The sequence below is a fragment of the Taudactylus pleione genome, unplaced genomic scaffold (genome assembly GCF_031769625.1).
Source record: "Taudactylus pleione unplaced genomic scaffold, aTauple2 ptg001845l, whole genome shotgun sequence".
Classification (NCBI taxonomy): Eukaryota; Metazoa; Chordata; class Amphibia; order Anura; family Myobatrachidae; genus Taudactylus; species Taudactylus pleione.
Window position 1 is genome coordinate 932,002 of NW_028286242.1, and position 23,282 is coordinate 955,283.

Genomic DNA, 23,282 nt, shown 5'->3' on the forward strand with positions numbered 1-23,282 from the left:
AGGCAATAGGGACATCCGCTGAAGGAGAACCTCTCACCTTGCCTTTATCTGCAAATGGTTAGGTGTACCGGAAGCCTACAGGAAGTTTAAATGGTCATGTCAGGTTTTAGCCAGGCTTCACCCAACACGTCCACAAAGTAAGCAAAGGAAGGGAACTTACTAACCTGCTTCCTTTTTTTTCTTAAAAAAAAAAAACAGAGGTAAGGGGCTCATCCTCAGCTAACTCAGGTAAGGGGCTCATCCCGGGTCTATTTATCAGCCTTCACAAAATCTTAATGAATGTGAAGTTCTCAGAGAAAAACTCCCACCCCAAGAATGGAGAAAAAAAAAACAGTGATAGTTATAATTGACAGACAGAAATAAAAGACAATGTCAATACAGCAACTAGCAAATAGTCACAAACAATACATATGTAATATAATTACAATCGTATCTAAATCAACTACTTAAACACCGTGGCCTTTGCTAAGCAGGCAATAGGGACATCCGCTGAAGTAGAACCTCTCACCTTGCCTTTATCTGCAAATGGGTAGGTGTACCGGAAGCCTACAGGAAGTTTAAATGGTCATGTCAGGTTTTAGCCAGGCTTCACCCAACACGTCCACAAAGTAAGCAAAGGAAGGGAACTTACTAACCTGCTTCCTTTTTTTTCTTAAAAAAAAAAAAACAGAGGTAAGGGGCTCATCCTCAGCTAACTCAGGTAAGGGGCTCATCCCGGGTCTATTTATCAAGCAGTGAAAAGCATGGAGTAGTGGACCAGTGGAGACGTTGCCCATAGCAACCAATCAGCTTTGAAGTAGCATTTCTAAAATACAGTCTATAAAATAATAGGTGGGAGCTGATTGGTTACTATGGGCAACTTCTCCACATTTTCACTGCTTGATAAATAGACCCCATAGATAGAAACACACTAACCCAGCTAATCGTTCATCGTTTTAACTCAGAAAGTGAACGATTTTTACAACGATTGAACGATAAACGATATCGTTGACGATAAGCGTTCAAAAAATCTTTGTGTGTGTATGCACCTTTAATATTACCCTGACATTCCTACATAACTATGTAAAAAGCAAAGTAGCACCTTCATCCTCATTACACACACCTGCAGGCAGGGCCATCGAGCCATATGGTGGGTCCGGATCATACGGAGGGGATGTGGGCAAGTCTGGGAGATGTGGCCACGCCCCCCCCCCCCCCCCCCGATAAATAACAAGAGATATGGTAAGAACTTACCTTTGTTATCTCTGTTTCTACGAAGTCCATAGGGTCCACAGGGTTGACCTTGGGGTATAGGTTGGGAACCAAATCCGGGCACCACGCAGTTAAAGCTTTTAGCTCCCAGGATGCACTTGGGTCCACTCTCCCTATAACCCCACCCCCAGCCAGAGGCACCTCAGTTTGTAAGTAGCCAAAGGCCGGAGGAGGAGAAAAAAAGAGAGAAAACTGGAACACTCGATAACCATACTCACAGAAATGGGAGACGGAAAACCGGTGACCAGTCACACAGCCCATTTGAAGCCAGGTGCGTCAGGGCGGGCGCCCTGTGGACCCTATGGACTTCGTAGAAACAGAGATAACAAAGGTAAGTTCTTACCATATCTCTTGTTTTCTACTTCAGGGTCCATAGGGGGTCCACAGGGTTGACCTTGGGGATGTCCCAAAGCAGTTCAACCAAGGGAGGGGACGCTCCTGTGCTGAGAGGAGAATCCGCCGCCAAAAAGGAAGCATCCTGAGAGGCAAAGGAAAACAATACCTAGAACCTTAAAAAGGTGTTGACAGAAGACCACGTGGCCACCTAGCAAGGCAAAACAGCCAAGGCGCCACAGCGAGCCACCCACGAGGGTTACATGGCCCGAGAAAAAACAAGCAGCAACAACAGAAAGGCCTACCCATGGGTAGCCCCTGAAGAAGACATACGAGGCCGTCCAGCCAACATATGGCCATAGGCCGGCCATCCTTTCCTGTTAAAACCAGAAATCTCAGACCACCAATAAGGAGTCCGATTTCCGTCAGGAACTTGAATGGATCACATAAATCCACAGAGGCCGGACCACAGTCAATGAGGCCACACCAGCCGAGAGGACTGGGGACTGAATGGCCGCACCATAAGTTCCAGAATAATATGGAACCTGAAAATCACTAAGAAGAAACACAGGGTGAGAGCAACTCACACCCTGACAAGATGCCCTCTAGAAGAGGGAGCCACATGAGAACGCTCCCAATTCCGACACTCACCTGGTTGATATAAACTCCCTGATAGAAAGAGAGAAAGCCAAAGCAATAGACCATGTAATGGCTATCACAACCAGCGGTTCCATTAACTTTCCCCGGAGTTAACGAAGAACCACTCCTAACTCCCAAGGAGTCCCTAGGGAGGACAAATGGAGGCATAATCCAGAAAACACTCCAAAGGATGAACTGGATATCAGAGCGGAGCAATTCCATAACCTAATCATACTGACAGTGTAGAGATCTGCACTGTCAGGAAGGCCAGGCCGAGGGTGAAACCCAAGCCAGCCGGAAGGAATGCCAGAATATCTGGAAATCCTGGACACCAGAGGATCGTATCGATAGGTATAATACCATAAGAATTATGGCTGCCAGTTTGTGGTAGGTCCCAGCAAAAGCTGATCCATGTGCTCCAATCATTCCAACGATGACAAAGCCATGGAAGCCGTAAGACCACTGTAGGGACGTAGTCAAAGACAAACGACCCAGGTCCAGGGCAAACTCCAGGACCCTGAGACAACAGGTCTAGGTAGTGAAGCATCAGGAATGGAGTATCGATGGAGAGACTCCGAAAAACCAAGTGCCCCTGACATCTGGGGCAATCAGGAGCCACCAGCAGGAAAGCATCTCTGTCTCGATTGAAACACTTCCCTCGAGGAAGAATGGAGACTGGAGAACACAGGTACGCAAATTGGAAGAACCCCTTCACCGACAAAGAGTCACTGAAGGTTGCTTCAGAATCCCCAGAGTTGGACTGTAACACCATAGTGTGATAGAGTCAGAAGGCCATGAGTGTCACCTCAGGAGGGGCCCCCCCCCCCCTGCTCACCAGGAGATGAAACCTCTCTTGGGGAAGAGACTAGTCCCCGGGATGCACGTCGTAACGGCTGAGGACTCCCGCTTCCCAATGGAGAGCACCTGAAATGAACACTGTCGAGATGGTCGGGAGGAGACCCTCAGACAATGTCCGAATGTATGACATACCTGACATTGCCACCCAACGAACAGTATTGCTAAAAAGGAAGCCACTGTTCTGACCCTGTCGGACTGAACTTTTTCAGGTTCACCGGGAAACAAGGGCTATGCCAGAGTGAAGGCCCAAGACAGGCTAAAGTTCCAACAAGTTAATTGACATCCAATTGCACTGAAATGGATGCGAACCAGACACTGTCCTTAGCAAAGAATACCCTGGACGAGATGGTCATAGTCACCCGAAAAGGGACAGACTTGCCTCCGGGGAGAGCAGCATCATTTGAACAGTGATCAGATAGACCAAAACTTGTTCGATCTAGAGATAAGCCAATTATGGAAAGGCCTGGAATGGAACTAAGCCCATTCCACCCTTCCAAAGGCAGACACTGAATAGTGGACCATGCATCCCAGAGTGCAAAGACATATGTCGACTGCGCAGACATCCATGTACTCCTAATGGAAGACTGGAGATGCCGTCTTACGCCAGAAGAATTCTCAGATTCTGAGAATCCAGCAGGGCTCCTAGGTGAAGAATACCCAGAGAGGGATGCAGGGAGGACTTTTTCCCCATTGATTAAACTTCTGCACCCTGAAGAAGCCACAGTCAACCTGACCCGGCTGTAAAGTACCCCGGTGATCCTGCTAAGAGCAGGAGGCCATCCAGGTACAGGAGCATTGGGATATACTGAACAGAAGAACTGTCAGAAAATCCAAAACGCTGGTAAACCCCTGTGGGGCTGAGAACAGTCCCAACAGGCAGAGCCCGAAAACCGTAAGTGCTGTGATACAGCAAACCTCAGTCCATGCTGAGGCAAGGTCTCTGTAAGTGCCCGTAGGCACGCGTCCTGTATATCCAGTGATACCATAAAGTCCCCAGGTTCCAAACATAGTATGATGGAGCATAGGGATTGCCTCCTGAGCCCAGGTAGCTTTAGGAACTGGTTCAGGGAATTGAGACAGAGAATAGGCCAAAGAGGACCATTCAGCCACCGCACCAGAAAGAAAGCAGAACAACCAGTCCCTCGCTGAGAAAGTGGGGATGGCCCAATTAGCTCCGCTTACCCCAACAACTGTATAGCTTTCTGGATTCGTAAGGCCCTGTTCGGGTCCGAATAAGGGCCTGCGTACCATCACATGGAAATAGGCCGCCTGAGCAAAGAGAGGGCGTACCCTCCTACCCACGTAGCCGCGGCAACTAGACACTAGTACCGTGCAAACTGAGAAAATCGCCATCTCCCAGTGGTAGGCCTGTCTCGTCATGCTGACGATATATCCGTAGGTTCAGAAGCAGGATCGGCTGGCAGTCCAGGCCTGCTCGGTTGAAGAAACAGACCTTTAGGCTGACCCAGAGGACAAAAAAGACTTAATAGACTTAGTCTGAGGCCCTGTAGTGGGCATAGCTGAAGGCAGGAAATTTGTACTGCCACTGTCAAAGTCAGGACCCAACAAGATCTACCCTATAGATGGTATCTGCACCTCTGCATTCCCAGAGCGCAGCCATAGGGTATTACGGAGGATACCGTCGCAGCCGGAACTCTGAAAGTTAGGAGACTGGTATCCAATATAGGCATGTCCACCTATGACAACTGCATATATTACATGAGCGACCAAATACATTTGAACCCCAGACGTGTTGGTAGGGAAAAAACATTACAAATGCATCAGCTCAGTATGCAATAGTATTAACCAACCATGCTATAGCCATGGTAGGATGGGTAACAACCCCTGAAAGCGAGTATACTGATTTCAGGCAGAGTTACCACCTACGGATCAGAAGACTCCGACCACGCAGGAATGGGATGCATAGTAACGTCTGTAATCTGACGAGTAACACGCCCATCCACCCCATGAGGGGCTCGTGATGACCCTCAGGGAATTTGGGACAGGAGGCCAAACACTGTTGTAATACCTCATAACTGACAACAGCCAGAGTCCCGCCATGCGATCCCCCCGCTAGTCAGCAACAGGGAACCAGAAGGCACGCAATACTGAGGGTGTATGATACAGGTGCAGGTCAACATTCACTCTAACCAGAATGGACCTGCCACCAGCCCAAAGCAGGGATAATAATACTTGAAATAGGCTTCCCCCCGTGTAAGAGGGAAAGAGCCCAAAACAGTATCCAGTTCACGCAGAGCCAACTGGGAAGTAACCACAGGGCGTCAACCACGCCAATTTGCGTTTCGTAGAAAACGACATCCACCCAGGGTGGCCGTGGGAATCCCTGCAAGGGGAATGACAGACTATGGTGGCACCAGGGGGATTTCATATACTGCGAAAAACTCCTGCAGGGAGCAGTAGTCTGTGTCACAGGGGAAGAGTGCAAGAAACTGCGAGATACCCTGAGATGAAAAGGGCATTATGGTGAAGTAACCCCCAGGTGAGGTACAACAATGGGGCCCACCCGGCGATCCGCAATTGAGAGGATCCCGAGAAAACAAACCTCCCAAGGGGGTCGTGAAAGGGGCCGGCACCAGATGACGCCACACACAGAACCCTTTATGAAACAAATCCTCCGCACTAACACCTGCAGCACATGACTTGCAGGATAGCAAAAATGGGTGCAGTATAACGCTCTATCTCCTGGTCAAACATATCTGACCAATCTTGGCGGAAATATCAAGCAGTGCTATACTGGTCCTGACTGATGCTAAAATTAGCTGCAGGGACCCATTTTCAGCGTATGCAACACACAGTTCCAACGAAAATGTGGCAACGTGCAGCACGCAACAGTATGTGACAAACCTCACAAATATCAACGAGTATATAAATGTGAGGTCTCAGAACCACCCTAAGTACAGCTGTATTAGGGCAGATAAGGAAAAGGGATAGATATACACTGACAGGTGAGAGAATTAAATACAGACAGTCAGCACTAGCATAAGTCACATACCATGCAGATATATACATATATACATAAACATGTCATATAATATACTGCACTATTACACTGCATTTAACTTACCCAGATTCAGTGTCTGGGAAGGCTACAGCGCTGTGTACACTGACCTGATGGTGAGGTACGCAGGGGGACTGGACTCACTGCCATCTCCGGAGCTCTGCTGCTGCACCACAAGAAAATGGCCGCTGGAGACCTCAGAAGAAGAGTGGCCCGCGGAGGAAGCAGCTCAGCGACGCCAGACTATACATACTGAAAGGCGCGCTGAGCTGAGGGGAGGAGCCGCTGTAACAGGGAAAGCTTCCTCCCCTGGCCGGCTATTAACCTCCCGGGACGCCGGCTCCCAGCGCCGATCAGTAAGTCCCTGGTGGTCTAGTGGACACACGGGGTATGGGGGACCCGCCGCCACTGCCGGCGCCTCCGGTCTGTCCCCGGAGACCGGAGGCACAGGACTGCATATTAAATGCACGGAAGCGGTGACCCCGCGCCTTACCTGCTCCCTGTAGATCCGGCAGCAGTCCTGGGCGCCCGCAGAGTCCGGCTAGTACAGACTCTGGGGTCCCGCTGAGATCCCCAGATCTGTACTGGCGTCTCAGCGCCGGCGGGGTGACGGAGCGGCAGCTTAGACGTCCTATGGACAGTCCGACGCTTCCACTCTGAAAGTCCAAAGTAAAAATTAAAAAAAAACCTCTGTACTTAGAAAAAATAAAGCTTAGGGGCTGTTAATCAGCTCCCCACTGCACTAAACGGTGACCCGACTCCGGCCGGGCACAACTTAAACTGAGGTGCCTCTGGCTGGGGGTGGGGTTATAGGGAGAGTGGACCCAAGTGCATCCTGGGAGCTAAAAGCTTTAACTGCGTGGTGCCCGGATTTGGTTCCCAACCTATACCCCAAGGTCAACCCTGTGGACCCCCTATGGACCCTGAAGTAGAAACAAAGCATGCTGCTGTAGAGTGTCAGCCCGCGCTGTGAAGGGAAACATTTGTCTCCATCAACATTTGGCCATGTAGTACCCGCTCCTCTCCCCTCTCTGCACCACTGCCTGTGTCTCTATGACATCACTGACCCTGCCCCCACGAATCCACCAATCCACAAACTGTATTTCTGCACAGCAAGTGTCCCAAGCTGTCACTCATACTCTGCCTGCTCAGACAGAGGAAAGCTCCTCCCTCCTGATGTCATCCTGCTGCAGATGGGTGAGAGTGCGCAGGGGGCACATATTAAGTTTAAGTGCAAACACCTCACTTACTTCATTTAGATTTATTACTTTAGTAATACACAGACTTTGTGTATTCAGGGTCAGTTACTGGTATTTCTTGCTCATTATTTGTCCCTTAGGCTTCACATAAATAAAAACAAACTGTATTTTAAGGAGCTGAGATTAAATAAAAAAAATTGTGTATATAGCTTATTTACAGAGCATATAATGAAAAGTTACTTTAATGTTTTGTTATATGGGGACACACTCCTACCTGATCCCCCTGTGGGACACTGTGATTCTCCTCTGTATCATCCTGGGAATAAAGAGGACGGGGACATCTCTCTGGGGTATTCCTGTTACTGGCTCCATCTGTAGGAGACACACAGTGACTGATTACACTGTATATATGTGATTATCAGATGATGTGTATCTATAATAGATTGCACTAAAACTGTGTTGTGATTAATGTTGCGTATGGACTACATAATGGATAATAGGTAAAGTCACAAGTGATGGTACACAGGGAGGATGGTGGGTTACATGGGGACTCTTGCCATTGGTCAGTGACTGGATTCTATATGCGTAGTCAAGAGTTTGTAAATAAAGACTGATGCCCCAACTATGGAATTGTGTAAAAACAGATAGCGTGCAGGGATGGGGCTGGTCAGATCTCTGGGCTGGTAACACACAGTGACATGATGTGAGGAGAGCAGGAGTATAATAGGGGCTGATGGCTCCTGATGTATGAGATACACCAGCGAGTGTGAGGAGGAGACTGGTCAGATCTCTGGGCTGGTAACACACAGTGACATGTTGTAAGGGGGAGAGCAGGAGTATAATAGGGGCTGATGGCTCCTGATGTATGAGATACACCAGAGAGTGTGGGGAGGAGACTGGTCAGATCTCTGGGCTGGTAACATACATTGACATGATGTGAGGGGGAGAGCAGGAGTATAATAGGGGCTGATGGCTCCTGATGTATGAGATACACCAGCGAGTGTGAGGAGGAGACTGGTCAGATCTCTGGGCTGGTAACACACAGTGACATGATGTGAGGAGGAGAGCAGGAGTATAATAGGGGCTGATGGCTCCTGATGTATGAGATACACCAGCGAGTGTGAGGAGGAGACTGGTCAGATCTCTGGGCTGGTAACACACAGTGACATGATGTGAGGGGGAGAGCAGGAGTAGAATAGGGGCTGATGGATCCTGATGTATGAGATACACCAGAGAGTGTGGGGAGGAGACTGGTCAGATCTCTGGGCTGGTAACACACAGTGACATGATGTGAGGGGGAGAGCAGGAGTATAATAGGGGCTGATGGATCCTGATGTATGAGATACACCAGAGAGTGTGGGGAGGAGACTGGTCAGATCTCTGGGCTGGTAACACACAGTGACATGATGTGAGGGGGAGAGCAGGAGTATAATAGGGGCTGATGGCTCCTGATGTATGAGATACACCAGAGAGTGTGGGGAGGAGACTGGTCAGATCTCTTGGCTGGTAACACACAGTGACATGATGTGAGGGGGAGAGCAGGAGTATAATAGGGGCTGATGGCTCCTGATGTATGAGATACACCAGCGAGTGTGAGGAGGAGACTGGCCAGATCTCTGGGCTGGTAACACACAGTGACATGATGTGAGGGGGAGAGCAGGAGTATAATAGGGGCTGATGGCTCCTGATGTATGAGATACACCAGAGAGTGTGGGAAGGAGACTGGTCAGATCTCTGGGCTGGTAACACACAGTGACATGATGTGAGGAGGAGAGCAGGAGTATAATAGGGGCTGATGGCTCCTGATGTATGAGATACACCAGCGAGTGTGAGGAGGAGACTGGCCAGATCTCTGGGCTGGTAACACACAGTGACATGATGTGAGGAGGAGAGCAGGAGTATAATAGGGGCTGATGGCTCCTGATGTATGAGATACTCACCTGTGCTGATATCTGCAGGGATTTCCTCCTCCTTACACTGCTGATCACCCCTTGTATATGTCTCTTCTTCTGTCCTTATATCTACTAATGTAATATCAGTTATGTTTCCACCCTATGTAATCCACAAAACAACAATAAAGCTTTAACGATGTCTGATTTAATTCATTGACATGAAATAAAGTCAGGTTATTACATTTACACAGCTCTAATACCAATAGTAGTATAGTGTAGAGTAACAGCTACATTTTGGTATTGGGGGAGACCCTGACTTCCACCTACCTGATCCTCCTGTAGGACACTGTGATTCTCCTTTGCATGGTCCTGGGAATAAAGAGAACGGCAACATCTCTCTGGGGTATTCCTGTTACTGGATACATCTATAGAGGATACACAATGCATATATGTAATAATCAAAACTGCTCTTTCTCCTGTGTAATAAATGGATATGTTCTCTTACCCACTGATGTAAGAGTCTGATAATCAAGCTTCTCCATCATCACGTCCTTGTACAGACCTTTTTGTCCTTCTATATACTCCCACTCCTCCATGGAGAAACAGACAGTGACGTCCTCACACTTTACAGGAACCTGACACACACAATGATACAGTCATCACCCAGACACATCCCCTGCTGTTACTGTATAATGTCCCATTCCCAGCAGTCACCTCTCCAGTCATCACCCAGACACATCCCCTGGTGTTACTGTATAATGTCCCATTCCCAGCAGTCACCTCTCCAGTCATCACCCAGACACATCCCCTGGTGTTACTGTATAATGTCCCATTCCCAGCAGTCACCTCTCCAGTCATCACCCAGACACATCCCTGGTGTTACTGTATAATGTCCCATTCCCAGCAGTCACCTCTCCAGTCATCACCCTGACACATCCCCTGGTGTTACTGTATAATGTCCCATTCCCAGCAGTCACCTCTCCAGTCATCACCCAGACACATCCCCTGGTGTTACTGTATAATGTCCCATTCCCAGCAGTCACCTCTCCAGTCATCACCCAGACACATCCCCTGGTGTTACTGTATAATGTCCCATTCCCAGCAGTCACCTCTCCAGTCATCACCCAGACACATCCCCTGGTGTTACTGTATAATGTCCCATTCCCAGCAGTCACCTCTCCAGTCATCACCCAGACACATCCCCTGGTGTTACTGTATAATGTCCCATTCCCAGCAGTCACCTCTCCAGTCATCACCCAGACACATCCCCTGGTGTTACTGTATAATGTCCCATTCCCAGCAGTCACCTCTCCAGTCATCACCCAGACACATCCCTGGTGTTACTGTATAATGTCCCATTCCCAGCAGTCACCTCTCCAGTCATCACCCAGACACATCCCCTGGTGTTACTGTATAATGTCCCATTCCCAGCAGTCACCTCTCCAGTCATCACCCAGACACATCCCCTGGTGTTACTGTATAATGTCCCATTCCCAGCAGTCACCTCTCCAGTCATCACCCAGACACATCCCCTGGTGTTACTGTATAATGCCCCATTCCCAGCAGTCACCTCTCCAGTCATCACCCAGACACATCCCCTGGTGTTACTGTATAATGTCCCATTCCCAGCAGTCACCTCTCCAGTCAGCAGCTGAATGATCTTGTTGGTGAGTTCCAGGATCTTCTGGTCATTGTGTCTCTCATGTATCAGTGAGTGAGGTGGAGGCACCGTGATGGGGCTCTGGGTCCTGCTCAGTCCTCCTGACACACGGGGACGGATGCTGGGTATCTCACACTCACCTGATGTCTTCTTCACCACTGTGTAATCCTGTATAAAGATGGAAATTTTGCATTTGTTCACGGATCAAACACTTACGGATAATAGACAGATATAAACATATACTATTAGAATTAAATGGCCTCAATAAGTCAAAAATATATATATTTAAGTTTAACAAACACACAGCCTATTGTTCAGGCACCAGAAAATAATATGAGCAAGTCTAAATAGAGATGATTCAACCAGGTTAAAATACAAATTTTGCCTATTAGGATCAACCAGAAGTTTCTTTTAACCCCTTTAGTAAAGACGACTAAAACCACTTGTCCATTGCGCTGCAGCACCAGAGGTAAAAAGAACCCACAAACAATATTTGTCGTTTCAGCACCAGTAATGCAGGGTCCCTAGAAACATTGGGGGACCCATGTTTAAAACATTTTAAATTTGTTTAAAAAAAAAAAAAAAAAAGTACCTTAAGAGACTCCAAAAAAGTACTTTCGTTTTGAGGGCGAAAATTACTGAAGTTGGGGGACAAACTTTAAAACTAGCGAAATAGACTCAGGGGGGGTCCCCCCAAGTATGCCCCAGGTGTTTTTTGATTACAAGTAGTTGCGGCAGGTGGATTTTTCACGTTTTTTAAAACTTCAAATTAGCAACTTTAAGATATGCTGGCCCCCATTTTCATGTACCCCAAATTTGATGGGACTACTTATTTTGCAAAAAAAAAAACCTCCTAAATGCTATTCTTCACCACCTTCTGAAAAATGCTAAACAGCACCTAATGAGACCGTTTAAAGACCCCACATACCTTTAGCAGGGTTATTCGGGGGTACCCATAGTAAACCCCCATGTCAGAGCATCTTTTGGGGAGGGCCCGGCTGATTACCCCAAAAATGACAGGACTTTTCGCCTGTTTGCGGTTTGCCGGGTCCCGTTTTTCAAATTGAATATGCGCGATACTTTTTCGCACACCTGAGACCAGCGATGACGGTGAAAAGTCCGGCAACAGACTTTTCGCTTCTAATTGAATACGGCCCTCAGTGAGCCAAACAGTCCTTCGCACAAGCTTGACCTGAAATAACCCTGGGACACCCATTGTAAAGAGTAGGGCCCATGTTAAAGTTAAAAATAGGAAATTAGTTACAGCCGCTGCATGTAACCTGTCTTTATTAAAATGTTTTTGTTATCTTTTTTTCCGTGTTTGCCTGGAATCATGGTGGGTGGGCCCCCACTGTGGTTGCAGCAGCAAAGGCTGGCTATCCTAAAATCAGGGGGAGACAACACACCATTTTCCCCCCTGAATTGAGCTGCAAGCACCAGAGCTGGATACAGATTATGGGAAACCCGACACATTTGAAACAAAAAATGATTTATTTATTTTTAAACACTGCCTACTTCTCTGACAGAACGTCCAGTCGGATGGAAACTGCAGAACTTTCCATCTACTATGAATCAATAGTCAGTCGACAAGTTGGCAGAAATCAAACATGGTTGATTTCTGCCACTAGTTGGACCAACTGTTTTCAGACATTTCTGAGCGACTGGGAGCAAATGGACAATTATAATTTGCTCCCACACACCTGATTGGTTCATTGTATGGCCAGCTATAGTAATAGAAGTAAACGGACAATTATCATTTGCTTCAGTGTATGGCCAGCTATAGTAATAGATATGTCATGGTGCCGGTCCCAGACTCCCTCACCTCCTCAGTCAGGTCCTTGTGTTAGTAATGGAGATAAGAGTGATGTCACTTTGACACTCCAAGACTCCCTCATCTCCCCAGTCAGGTTCCTGTGTTAGCACAGACGGTGTAATGGTTAGCGTTACTGCCTCACAGCACTGAGGTCATGGGTTCGATTCCCACCCTGGCCCTACCTGTGTGGAGTTTGTATATTCTCCCTGTGCTTGTGTGGGTTTCCTCCGGGTGCTCCGGTTTCCTCCCACACTCCAAAAATATACTGGTAGGTTCATCGGCTCCCAACACAAATCACCCCTAGTGTGTGTGCATGTGATAGGGAATATAGATTGTAAGCTCCACTGGCGCAGGGACTGATGTGATTGGCCGAATATTCTCTGTAAAGCGCTGCGGAATATGTGTGCGCTATATAAATAACTGGTAATAAATAAATAGTAATAGAGATAATAGTGATGTCACTGTGACACTCCCAGACTCCCTCACCTCCCCAGTCAGGTCCCTGTGTTAGTAATAGAGATAATAGTGATGTCACTGTGACACCCCCAGACTCCCTCACCTCCCCAGTCATGTCCCTGTGTTAGTAATAGAGATAATAGTGATGTCACTGTGACACTCCCAGACTCCCTCACCTCCCCAGTCAGGTCCCTGTGTTAGTAATAGAGATAATAGTGATGTCACTGTGACACCCCCAGACTCCCTCACCTCCCCAGTCAGGTCCCTGTGCTAGTAATCAGTAGCGGCTCCAGGCACGGGCAAGCCGGTCCGTCGCCCAGAGCGCTACCGGAAGCACAAATGTAAGCTCAGGGGGAGGGAGCAGGGGAGGGAAGGGGCGGCAACACAGGACGGTGCTGGGCGCAGCACAGCCTAGCGCCGGCCCTGCTAGTAATAGAGATAATAGTGATGTCACTGTGACACTCCCAGACTCCCTCACCTCCCCAGTCAGGTCCCTGTGTTAGTAATAGAGATAATAGTGATGTCACTATGACACTCACAGACTCCCTCACCTCCCCAGTCAGGTCCCTGTTTTAGTAATAGAGATAATAGTGATGTCACTGTGACACTCCCAGACTCCCTCACCTCCCCAGTCAGGTCCCTGTATTAGTAATAGAGATAATAGTGATGTCACTGTGACACTCCCAGACTCCCTCACCTCCCCAGTCAGGTCCCTGTGTTAGTAATAGAGATAATAGTGATGTCACTGTGACACTCCCAGACTCCCTCACCTCCCCAGTCAGGTCCCTGTGTTAGTAATAGAGATAATAGTGATGTCACTGTGACACCCCCAGACCCCCTCACCTCCCCAGTCAGCAGGTAGATGATCTCCAGGGTGAGGCTTAATATCTTCTGAGTCACATAAATGTTGTCCTCGTCCATCCTCCTAGAGACAGTGCAACAACAAATACTGGATAGTTTGGCCTGTGGATATGAGGTAAATATGCAGAATAAATAACAAATTGTAACTGATATAGAAGTAAGAGCCACTCTGAATTCAGAAGTTAAATGTGGCATAATTCGGTTATATGAATCTTTTGTCATACACTGTGTACACATTCTAATATTACATATTTGCCATAACATATATAATTTTTACCATAGTAAGGGGTAGATGAACTAAGCTTTGGAGAGAGAAAAAGTATAAACCAATCAGCTCCTGTCATTTTAACACACCCTGTAACATGACAGTTAGGAGCTGATTGGTTGGTACTTTATATATCTCTTAAGGTGCATACACACACAACAATTTTTTTAATGATTATCGTTACTGATATCGTTTATTGTTCAATCTTTGGAAAAATAGTTCACTTTCTGAGTTAAAACGATGAACGATTATCGTTCATGCGCGTTCACGTTTGTAGTTTGTAGTTCAGTCAGACTGGCCAACTCAACGATTTTCATTAAGGGAATATGCAAAAATAGTTTGTAGTTCAAAAGAATCGTTCATTACATTTAGTAAATTAACGATTTTACTAAACGATTTTCGTTAATTTTTCCCTTGATTTTTTTTAAACTATAAACAATTTTTGCATATTCCCTTACTGAAAATCGTTGAGTTGGTCAGTCTGACTGAACTACAACTACAAACGTGAACGCGCATGAACGATAATCGTTCATCATTTTAACTCAGAAAGTGAACGATTTTTTCAACGATTGAACGATAAATGATATCGTTACCGATAATTGTTCAAAGAATCATGCACCTTAAGGGTTACTAAATCTCACCCGAGTGTGCTATGGAAAAATAGAACAGCGAAAGGAATATATTATTATTATTATTACTACACACAGTTAGAGCCACAATGGGAATCGAACTCACAAACTCAGTGCTGTGAGGCAGTAATGTTAACTATTACACCGTCTGGGCTGCCCTATTATAACCTGCCTGGCAGCAGCAGGGTCCGCCTGGAAGTTATGTAGAATGTGACTGTGTACATGGAAACCAGCACAGTGACTGCGTAGGGGTACTGATAGATAGATAATATATAATATCCTCCATAAGGATATACTATATATATATATATATATATATATATATATATATATATATTATAATAGACCATCAGAGTCTGCTCCATCTGTATCATAGTAACAGACATAATCTGATCCATCTGTATTATAATAACAGGGCACCAGAGTCTGCTTCATCTTAATTATAATAACAGGGCACCAGAGCCCACTCCATCTGTAATATAACAGCGCACCAGAGGCAGCTCCATCTGAATTATAAGAGAACAGAGCATGTACTGTGTGAAAAATAATTAGATGCCAGAGCCTGCTCCATCTGTAACAAGACACCAGAGCCTGCTCCATCTGTGTTATAATAGCAGGACACCAGAGGATGCTCCATCTATAATATAACAGGGCACCAGTGGCTGCTCTATCTGAATTATAACAACAGGGCACCAGAGTCTGCTTCATCTTAATTATAACAGGGCACCAGAGCCCACTCCATCTGTAATATAATAACAGGATACCAGAGGCTGCTCCATCTGTGCTATAACAGGACACCAGAGGCTGCTCCATCTGTAGTAGTATAACAGGACACCAGAAGCTGCTTTAGTCTATTAATAGTAAGAAAAGATAACACCTATTGCCATGCACTCCCTAACATGACCCACCTGTTACACAAGATGCGTCAGATTAATATAAATTGCTCATTAACGCGTCCACTTTGTTCCAACCCTTTCATCCCCCTGGCCGGAAGCGCCCCCATCAGTACCAAGGTCTTCCGGTTGGTGCGTTCCAAATGTTTTCCGGGTTTTGCGTTTCACAGCAGGCAGAAGATTCTCGCCAGAATGGCCGCCGCCCTAAACTCAGCGGGACAAAGGGGGCGTCTCTATGCAAATGAGAGGTCGTTACAGTCACCTTGTCTTCCACTAAAATCAACTGCTTTAAGAACATATTAGCATAATAAATAACGCCCCTTTTCCGTGTCTGGTCGTCACCATGAGGCCGATCTTGTCTCCGACTACGCTGAGGGCGGCACACTGAGGCCGCCATTTTGGTGCAGCTTTTTCCCTTTGGTTTTACTGCTATTATAATGCAGGTAGAACTTATAGGTGAAAATAAATCACGTTATTATAATACAGATGGTTAAGAGATTGATGTCCCAGATAAGGGTCACTGTGATGTTTCCCTAAGGTGCCTACACCTTAAGTTAATAGTTCCCTGGCGTCTGCACATGAATAACTTTAGGGCTGTTTCTCGAGAATAAAGCTGATTCAGCTGAAATACACATGGGACATCTGCCTCATAGTTAAAGTAACATCCAAATCCAATTATATCTGTAAAGAGAAACTGTTTGTCACTGCAAGTTACATGTTCACATCACTGCCCTGTTTCCTAGTCTTGTTCTCAGAATACCTAATGCCAACAATGTATCTGCCTGAGCACCTCATGGTATAATAGTAACATCTGTTATGTTGTAGTCTCTGATATGTGTTTGAGGGCAGCAAAAAAAAAAAAAGTCATCATTTACCATAGTCCATATGAATTAATTCGTTATTATTGTTATTACATAATTAACTAATGAAGTACACAAAAACAGTCTTTATGTGTAAATGGCAAGAACCTATAAGACCAATTTTCCTTGTACCGCACATGCGCAAATAACGGGAAAATGGCCACAGCGGCCATTTTCCAGCCATTTTTACAGCGCTGGCCCCCCCGCGCCAATGTGGGACTCAGGAGAGGTAAGTATACTATGGGTGCCGGGTGTGCGGTGCGGGGCCCCCCTGGACCCAGGGGCCCGTCCTGCAACCATTATAGATACGCCCCTGATGGTACCAATGATTACGCATTGGACAGGTATGAGAAGGCAGCAGTGGGCGTCTATGTGCCGGCTGTGCTTTGGCAGGAATTATCATTTTTTCGAAGCTGCATTTCGTGCGATATCGCATCTGCGATCGCATCATTATCCACTGCTGAATCAGGCCCTATGTGCATGTAGTGACTACAGAACAGCAGCCGAGTGCACTACGTGACCATTTATTATCACTGATTTTCCTTTGCACTTGATAGAGGTGCACAGTAACCTCAGCAAAGATCAGCTACTGTAGTAGGTGGTAATATCCGCAGGGGGACATCACAGCCTTATCTGGAAGCACATTGACGAGAGTTGATTCTCCCCCTTAGAGCATATTATCTCTACAATTCTACATAGATGTAGAAAATTAATTGACTACATTACTAAGGTCTCAAAAAAGAATTGGGAATTGTGGACATGAAAACTTCTTTATAGATCTCTCCTCATACACCTAGCAGCTATACGCCATACGGCTCAAGATGCCAGGCATGCGCTCCGAGAGGTCTGTCATATTACCTTTCTCCTTTTTTGCTCTATTTATTAACATTATTTTTACTAAAATAAAGTGAAATAAGGGAGTGTTCACACCCTTTTCACATTATTTTAGTATCACCTATAGTTATTACAGGGCAATTGGAGTAGAATACGTAAAATTCTACTTAGTCACAGTATTTTTTCGAAAATACCGTGATAAGCCTTCGAAGGGGATTCGCAGGGACAGAGCTTTATCGCAAGCTCTGTCCCTGCAAGGGATTTGTAGTAAATCCCTGTGATATTGCCTGAATTCGCAATGCGAATTCAGTCATTAATATCACACTACAATCTGCATTACCAATGCGGATTGTAGTAAATAGAGCCCTAAATGTTGTGTCTATTTGCATCGCAGATGCAGCGTAACACAACTCGCAGTGCACTAGAGATGCTGGGCTGCGATTAGAACCACAAGGGAATTCGTTTTCAATCTACAAAGTTGCAGATGAAGCACAATCAAACTAGGTGTGAGAAAAAGCTGCGGTCGCTGCATCACAGCACTTCCTAAGTACAGTAGTTATTTTTGCTTCCAGTTTTTTATTAATGTTAATAATATGCACATTTTGGGGTAAATTTACAAAAGTGAGAGTTTTTAGAAGTGGAGATGTTGCCCATAGCAACCAATCAGACTCTAGCTATTATCTCCTAGAAGGTGCTATTTAAATGTTACGTAGAATCGGATTGGTTGCTATGGGCAACATCTCCACTTCTAAAAACTCTCACTTTAGTAAATATACCCTTTTGAGCGAGAAAGAGGAGGTGCCCGGGACATGGTGCACCAAAAGGAGCTGTTTGGCAGGACTGAACCCACCGTGTATGAGGACACATCTGTATTGCACTGAAGGCATGCCCCCATGGGCCACCCATGCTTTAATCACAGCAGGAACTGCACTACGAGCTAGAAAAGAGAAGATGGAGGTGGAGTCTGTAATCCTCGCTTTAAATCATGATTTTTTTATGTTTAAACATTGATTTTGTTGAAAGTACCAATAAATCTAAAGGTTTACTTTATTGACTGCTTAAATTTTTATTCCCGTGATCGGCTGGGTAGGGGCCCTGGTGCAACGCTTTGCCCAGGGCCTACAATTCTGTTAAGATGGCCCTGGGTTTTGGATCTGTATTTTTAAAAAAAAAATCATAAAAACAGCTGAAATCACATAATTTTGGGCCTCTTTTTGTTCCTACAGTATTATTAACCTAATTAACATTTATTTCCAGTAATTAAGTAAGCGACCGCAATGGACGGCACTAACATGTGGCAGTTCAGCTTTGAACATGGCACAGAGTGGCATTGCACTGGAAGACAGGATGTCAGTTTATTAAACTATATGACCCCTAGGAATTTAAAAAGCAAGAATGTTTACCATAACTAGGTCAGAGGCCCAACGGAGTTGGAATATGTTTATGGACTGAAGACAAGGAAAGGACGGAAGGATTGATTAGTTTTTAATATATATATATTAATGTTTTGATTCTTAAAAAAAAAATATCAGGGAAGATCAATCTAGGATCAAGTTCTTCAGTTAATAAAATACATCTTTGATCTTTTTTTAATTTTTTATAAATTTAATAAAAAAAATTAGGTGACCTTGCTTGTGGTGATGCTGCTAGAACCTACTGTAAACAAACATTTAAAAGTTTGTACTCAGGGAGGTTGTTAGGGATAATGGGACCAAGACTTGCTGTTACATTAGAGGAAAGCAGCCTGTAGTTCTCCGGCTGAATTACAATTCCCAGCATCTGTGATGTTTGCTGGGCCTACTGGAAGTTATTTGTCAACAACAGGTGGTTACCTCAGCCTTCAGGTTACCTCAGCCTGCTTTACGCACTGTATGTACCATGTAAATATGTATGTATGTGACCATTATACACAACTAATTTTTGTATTAAACGTATTTGCACTTTATTGCACACATCCTGGCAGGAAGATGCTCTGTGCTGCTGCTCATATTTGCCCACCCCATCAATTTGGTGGTTCAGAATTTTCTTTAAAACAATGAAAGGGGCATACAGGAGATGCTGTCTGTGGCCATTACAATTTCTGGGCATTCATAAACCATAAAATTAAAAATGTCAGTCAACAATGCCCCAAACAGCACATAATGCAAAGAAAAGAGGTGCAAGATGGAATTTACCTTGTGCCCTCCCACCCACCCTTATGTTGTATATATGAAACAGGACATTCACAGTTTATCAAACCAATCATTTCAGTACCAAATTGCCTCTTTTTCCTGGCAGTAGTAAAATGGACTGTCTGACTTGCCTATTTGGATGCTATTCCTAAAATAATCATCCACCATTCTCTGAATGGTGACCGTATCAGACAAAGTCACGGTACACATGTCACTAAGTGTAGGCAGTTCTTTCAGACCCAACCAGATGTCATTAGGTTTTGCTGACTGATCTGCATCACCACCAGCAGTGGGTCTCTTAGGAAAATGTAGTTTTCTCCTGGCAGCTGCAGAAATTGAAGAAGATGCTGCCGTGTCACATGTCTCTTGAGCTGACAATTTTGTCACCAACAGCTCTTTGCATCTTTTCAGATTTATGTCCGTTGGAAAGAAAGACACAAGGTATGACTTAAACCTAGGATCAAGTATGGTCGCCAAAATATAGTGATCTGATTTTAAGAGATTGACGACTCTTGGATCCTGGCGAAGCGAATGAAGGGCTTGATCTACACATCCGACATACTTAGCGGAATCACTCTGTTTCAACTCCTCCTTCAGTTTTTCCATCTGCTTTTGCAAAATTCTAATTATGGGAATGACCTGACTCAAGCTGGCAGTGTGTGAACTAACTTCACATGTGGCAAGTTCAAAGGGTTTGAGAACCTTGCACAACATGGAAATTATTCTCCACTGTGCTTGACTAAGGTGCATTCCTGCTCCTTTCCCTATGTCATAGGCCATTGTGTAGCCTTGGATGGCCTTTTGCTGCTCCTCCATCCGCTGAATTATATAGAGGGTAAAATTCCACCTAGTTACTACCTCTTGCTTCAGCTGATGGCAGGGCACATTTAACAGCACTTGCTGGTGCCGCAATCTTCGACACACAGTTGCTGAATGTCGAAAATGTCCCGAAATTTTTCGGTCCACCGAGAGCATCTCCTGCACACCCCTATCATTTTTAAAAAATTTTGCCCCACCAAATGAATTGTGTAAGCAAAACATAAGACGTGTTTGAATTTGCCCACATGTAAGGCTCGCACAATATTGGTGGCATTGTCAGAAATCACAAATCCCGAGGAGAGTCCAAGTGGGGTAAGTCATTTTGAAATAATTTCCCTGAGTTTTTCTAAGAGGTTCTCAGTGGTATGCTATTAGTGAAACCAGTGTTATACAGAGTAGCCTGCCTCTGAATGAGCTGGCATTTGTTAGATGCTGCTGCTGTTGCAGTTTGAACTGTTGGAGGCAATACACCTACCCAGTGGGTTGTCATTCATGTAATCTTTAGTTTGCCCTGTCCCATTTGCCCACATATCTATGGTTAAGTGGACAGTGTGCACAACTGCATTTTGGAGGACACTAATAAGGTTTTTTTAATGTCCTTGTACAGACTGGGAATCGCTATTTTAGTGAGGTGGAATCTAGAAGGGACATGGTAGTGGGAACACAGGACCTCAATTAACTGTCTAAAAACCACTGCATTAATGGCGGATACTGGACGCACATCTAAAACCAGCATAGTTGATATGGCGTCAGTAATCCGCTGTGCAACTGGGTGTCTGCTGTCAAACTTGTTCCCCATTGTGAAAGATTGTTTGACAGTCAATTGTTTTGTTAAACTACTAAAAGTAGGCTTCTTCCTGGTCCCCTTCTGGGATGAAGATCCACTCACAGCAGCAGCAACAGGTGTAGCACTCAAGGATCCTTCTGAGAAATCACGGATAGGAAAAGAGTCAGTTATTCTTCTGAAATTGGATGCAGGACTACTTCCGATCACGATTGAGGATGTTGATGATGATGCAGGTGTTGGTGGTGGATATTGCAGGCACTTGGATCTAACAGAGAGAAGGGAGCAGCTAGGTGACACTGGACTGATTGTTACGTTTATTTTAGCCAAAGTTTCTATATTTGAAAAACGCTTTTCAATTTGATGAATGCGCTGCAAGTGACGTAACAGGGAGGAGGTTCCTAGATGGTTAAGGTCCTTACCTCTACTTACTCTTGATTGGCAAACTTTACAGATGGTTTGACCGGATTTGGGTGGAAATAATTCCACACAAGAGAAGTGTATTTTTTTGCCTTTTGCCCCGGCATGACAACAATGGGCTTTTCCTACCGTGGGCAATAACTGTTGCCCGATTTACACAAACAACATGCTTGGCATCAACATCCTCATCATCATCAACATCATCCTTGTTAGCACCAACTACAGAAATATCCTCCTCATCCTCCTGGTGCAATTCCGCAGAAGCATCCTCGATTTCTACGTCAGCATGTTGACTTGTGCTGCTCATCCCCACATTTGCAGAGGGCACACAAATGGTGGAAGGAGGATCCTCTTCAAGAACAGTATTAGAAAGGTCAGGCTCACACATGGCAACCGCTGACACATTTGGACTCTCCTGAGGGATCTGTGACTTTTCTGAGCACACAGTTGGTTCATGTGCCTTAACAATTTAAATTTTTTTACACTTCTACAGGGAGAAGGGCTTACATCATCATAAGATGCAGAACCACCAGTCATAAATAAAGGCCAAGGCCTTATCCTTTCCTTGCCACTTTGTGTAGTAAATGGCATATTGCTAATTTTTTGTTTCTCTGCAGCTAACTTAGGTTTTAATTTTTTTTTTTTTAACACTGTAAAACATTGCTTGCTTGATTTTAGTTAGATGTCCTGACTTAAGCCCTGTATGCCCTTGGGCATCGTCTTTAGTAGATGATCTAGATGGACTAGTATCGTCATGACTGGTGGCACTGGCAGCAGCTCCACCACTAGTATGTGGTTCCTGCTCTCCTCTCAACTGATCGTTCTCCATATTAACAAACACAAATGAAGTGGGGTACAGCACACACGTCAATTTGTACCAATTTTAAATATTACACTGCGGTATCAATGACCTACAGTGTCACAAGATTTTTTATGAATAAGAAAAACATAACACACTGTGCTACTACTTACCAGTGTCATAATATTTTTCACGAATACACTGCGTTTTCCACGTACAGTGTCACAATATTTTTTACGAATAAACGGCGTTTCCACTAACAGTGAAAATATATTTTACGAATACACTGCGTTTTCCACTTAGTGTCACAATATTTTTACAAATACACTGTGTTTAGACTAACAGTGTGACAATATTTTTTATGAATACACTGCATTTCCGCTCACACTGTGACAATATTTTTACGAATACACTGCGTTTTCCACTTAAGGTGTCACAAACAATACATATACAATACAATACAATAACAATACAATATATATTACACTGCGGTCTGACAGGCAGTGTCACAGTAAAAAAAATAATAATAATATAGGATACAGCACAAAAAATATATATATTATTATTTTATTAATTATATAATTAATAGCGTTTATTTTTTTATACAGTGGGCACCCTTGGATGGACAGAGCACCCCTGGACGGACACAGCAGCCCATGCCATGGACGGACACAGCAGCCCTTGTCCTGGATGGACACAGCAACCCTTGTCCTGGACGGACACAGCAGGCCTTGTCCTGGATGGACACAGCAACCCTTGTCCTGGATGGACACAGCAGCCCTTGTCCTGGATGGACACAGCAGCCCCTGGATGGACACAGCAGTGTA

The 23,282-nt window shown here is 45.2% G+C and overlaps 1 protein-coding gene across 4 annotated transcripts in view; it reads right to left on the reverse strand.

The window, feature by feature from the left end:
* The window catches only part of LOC148436287 (uncharacterized), a 28,078-nt gene extending 12,195 nt beyond the window's left edge, over positions 1-15,883 (reverse strand). For 2 of the 4 annotated variants that reach the window (XM_088465093.1, XM_088465092.1), the window contains exons 1-7: positions 15,640-15,768; positions 13,964-14,083; positions 10,828-11,019; positions 9,697-9,826; positions 9,519-9,616; positions 9,240-9,351; positions 7,574-7,671 (exon numbers count right to left, since the gene is read on the reverse strand). In XM_088465093.1, the coding sequence (XP_088321219.1) occupies positions 7,574-7,671; positions 9,240-9,351; positions 9,519-9,616; positions 9,697-9,826; positions 10,828-11,019; positions 13,964-14,083; positions 15,640-15,654 (765 nt within the window). In that variant the 5' untranslated portion in view covers positions 15,655-15,768. The other 2 variants (XM_088465094.1, XM_088465095.1) reach the window with 2 other exon arrangements.
* Between the last annotated feature and the right edge of the window lie 7,399 nt (positions 15,884-23,282).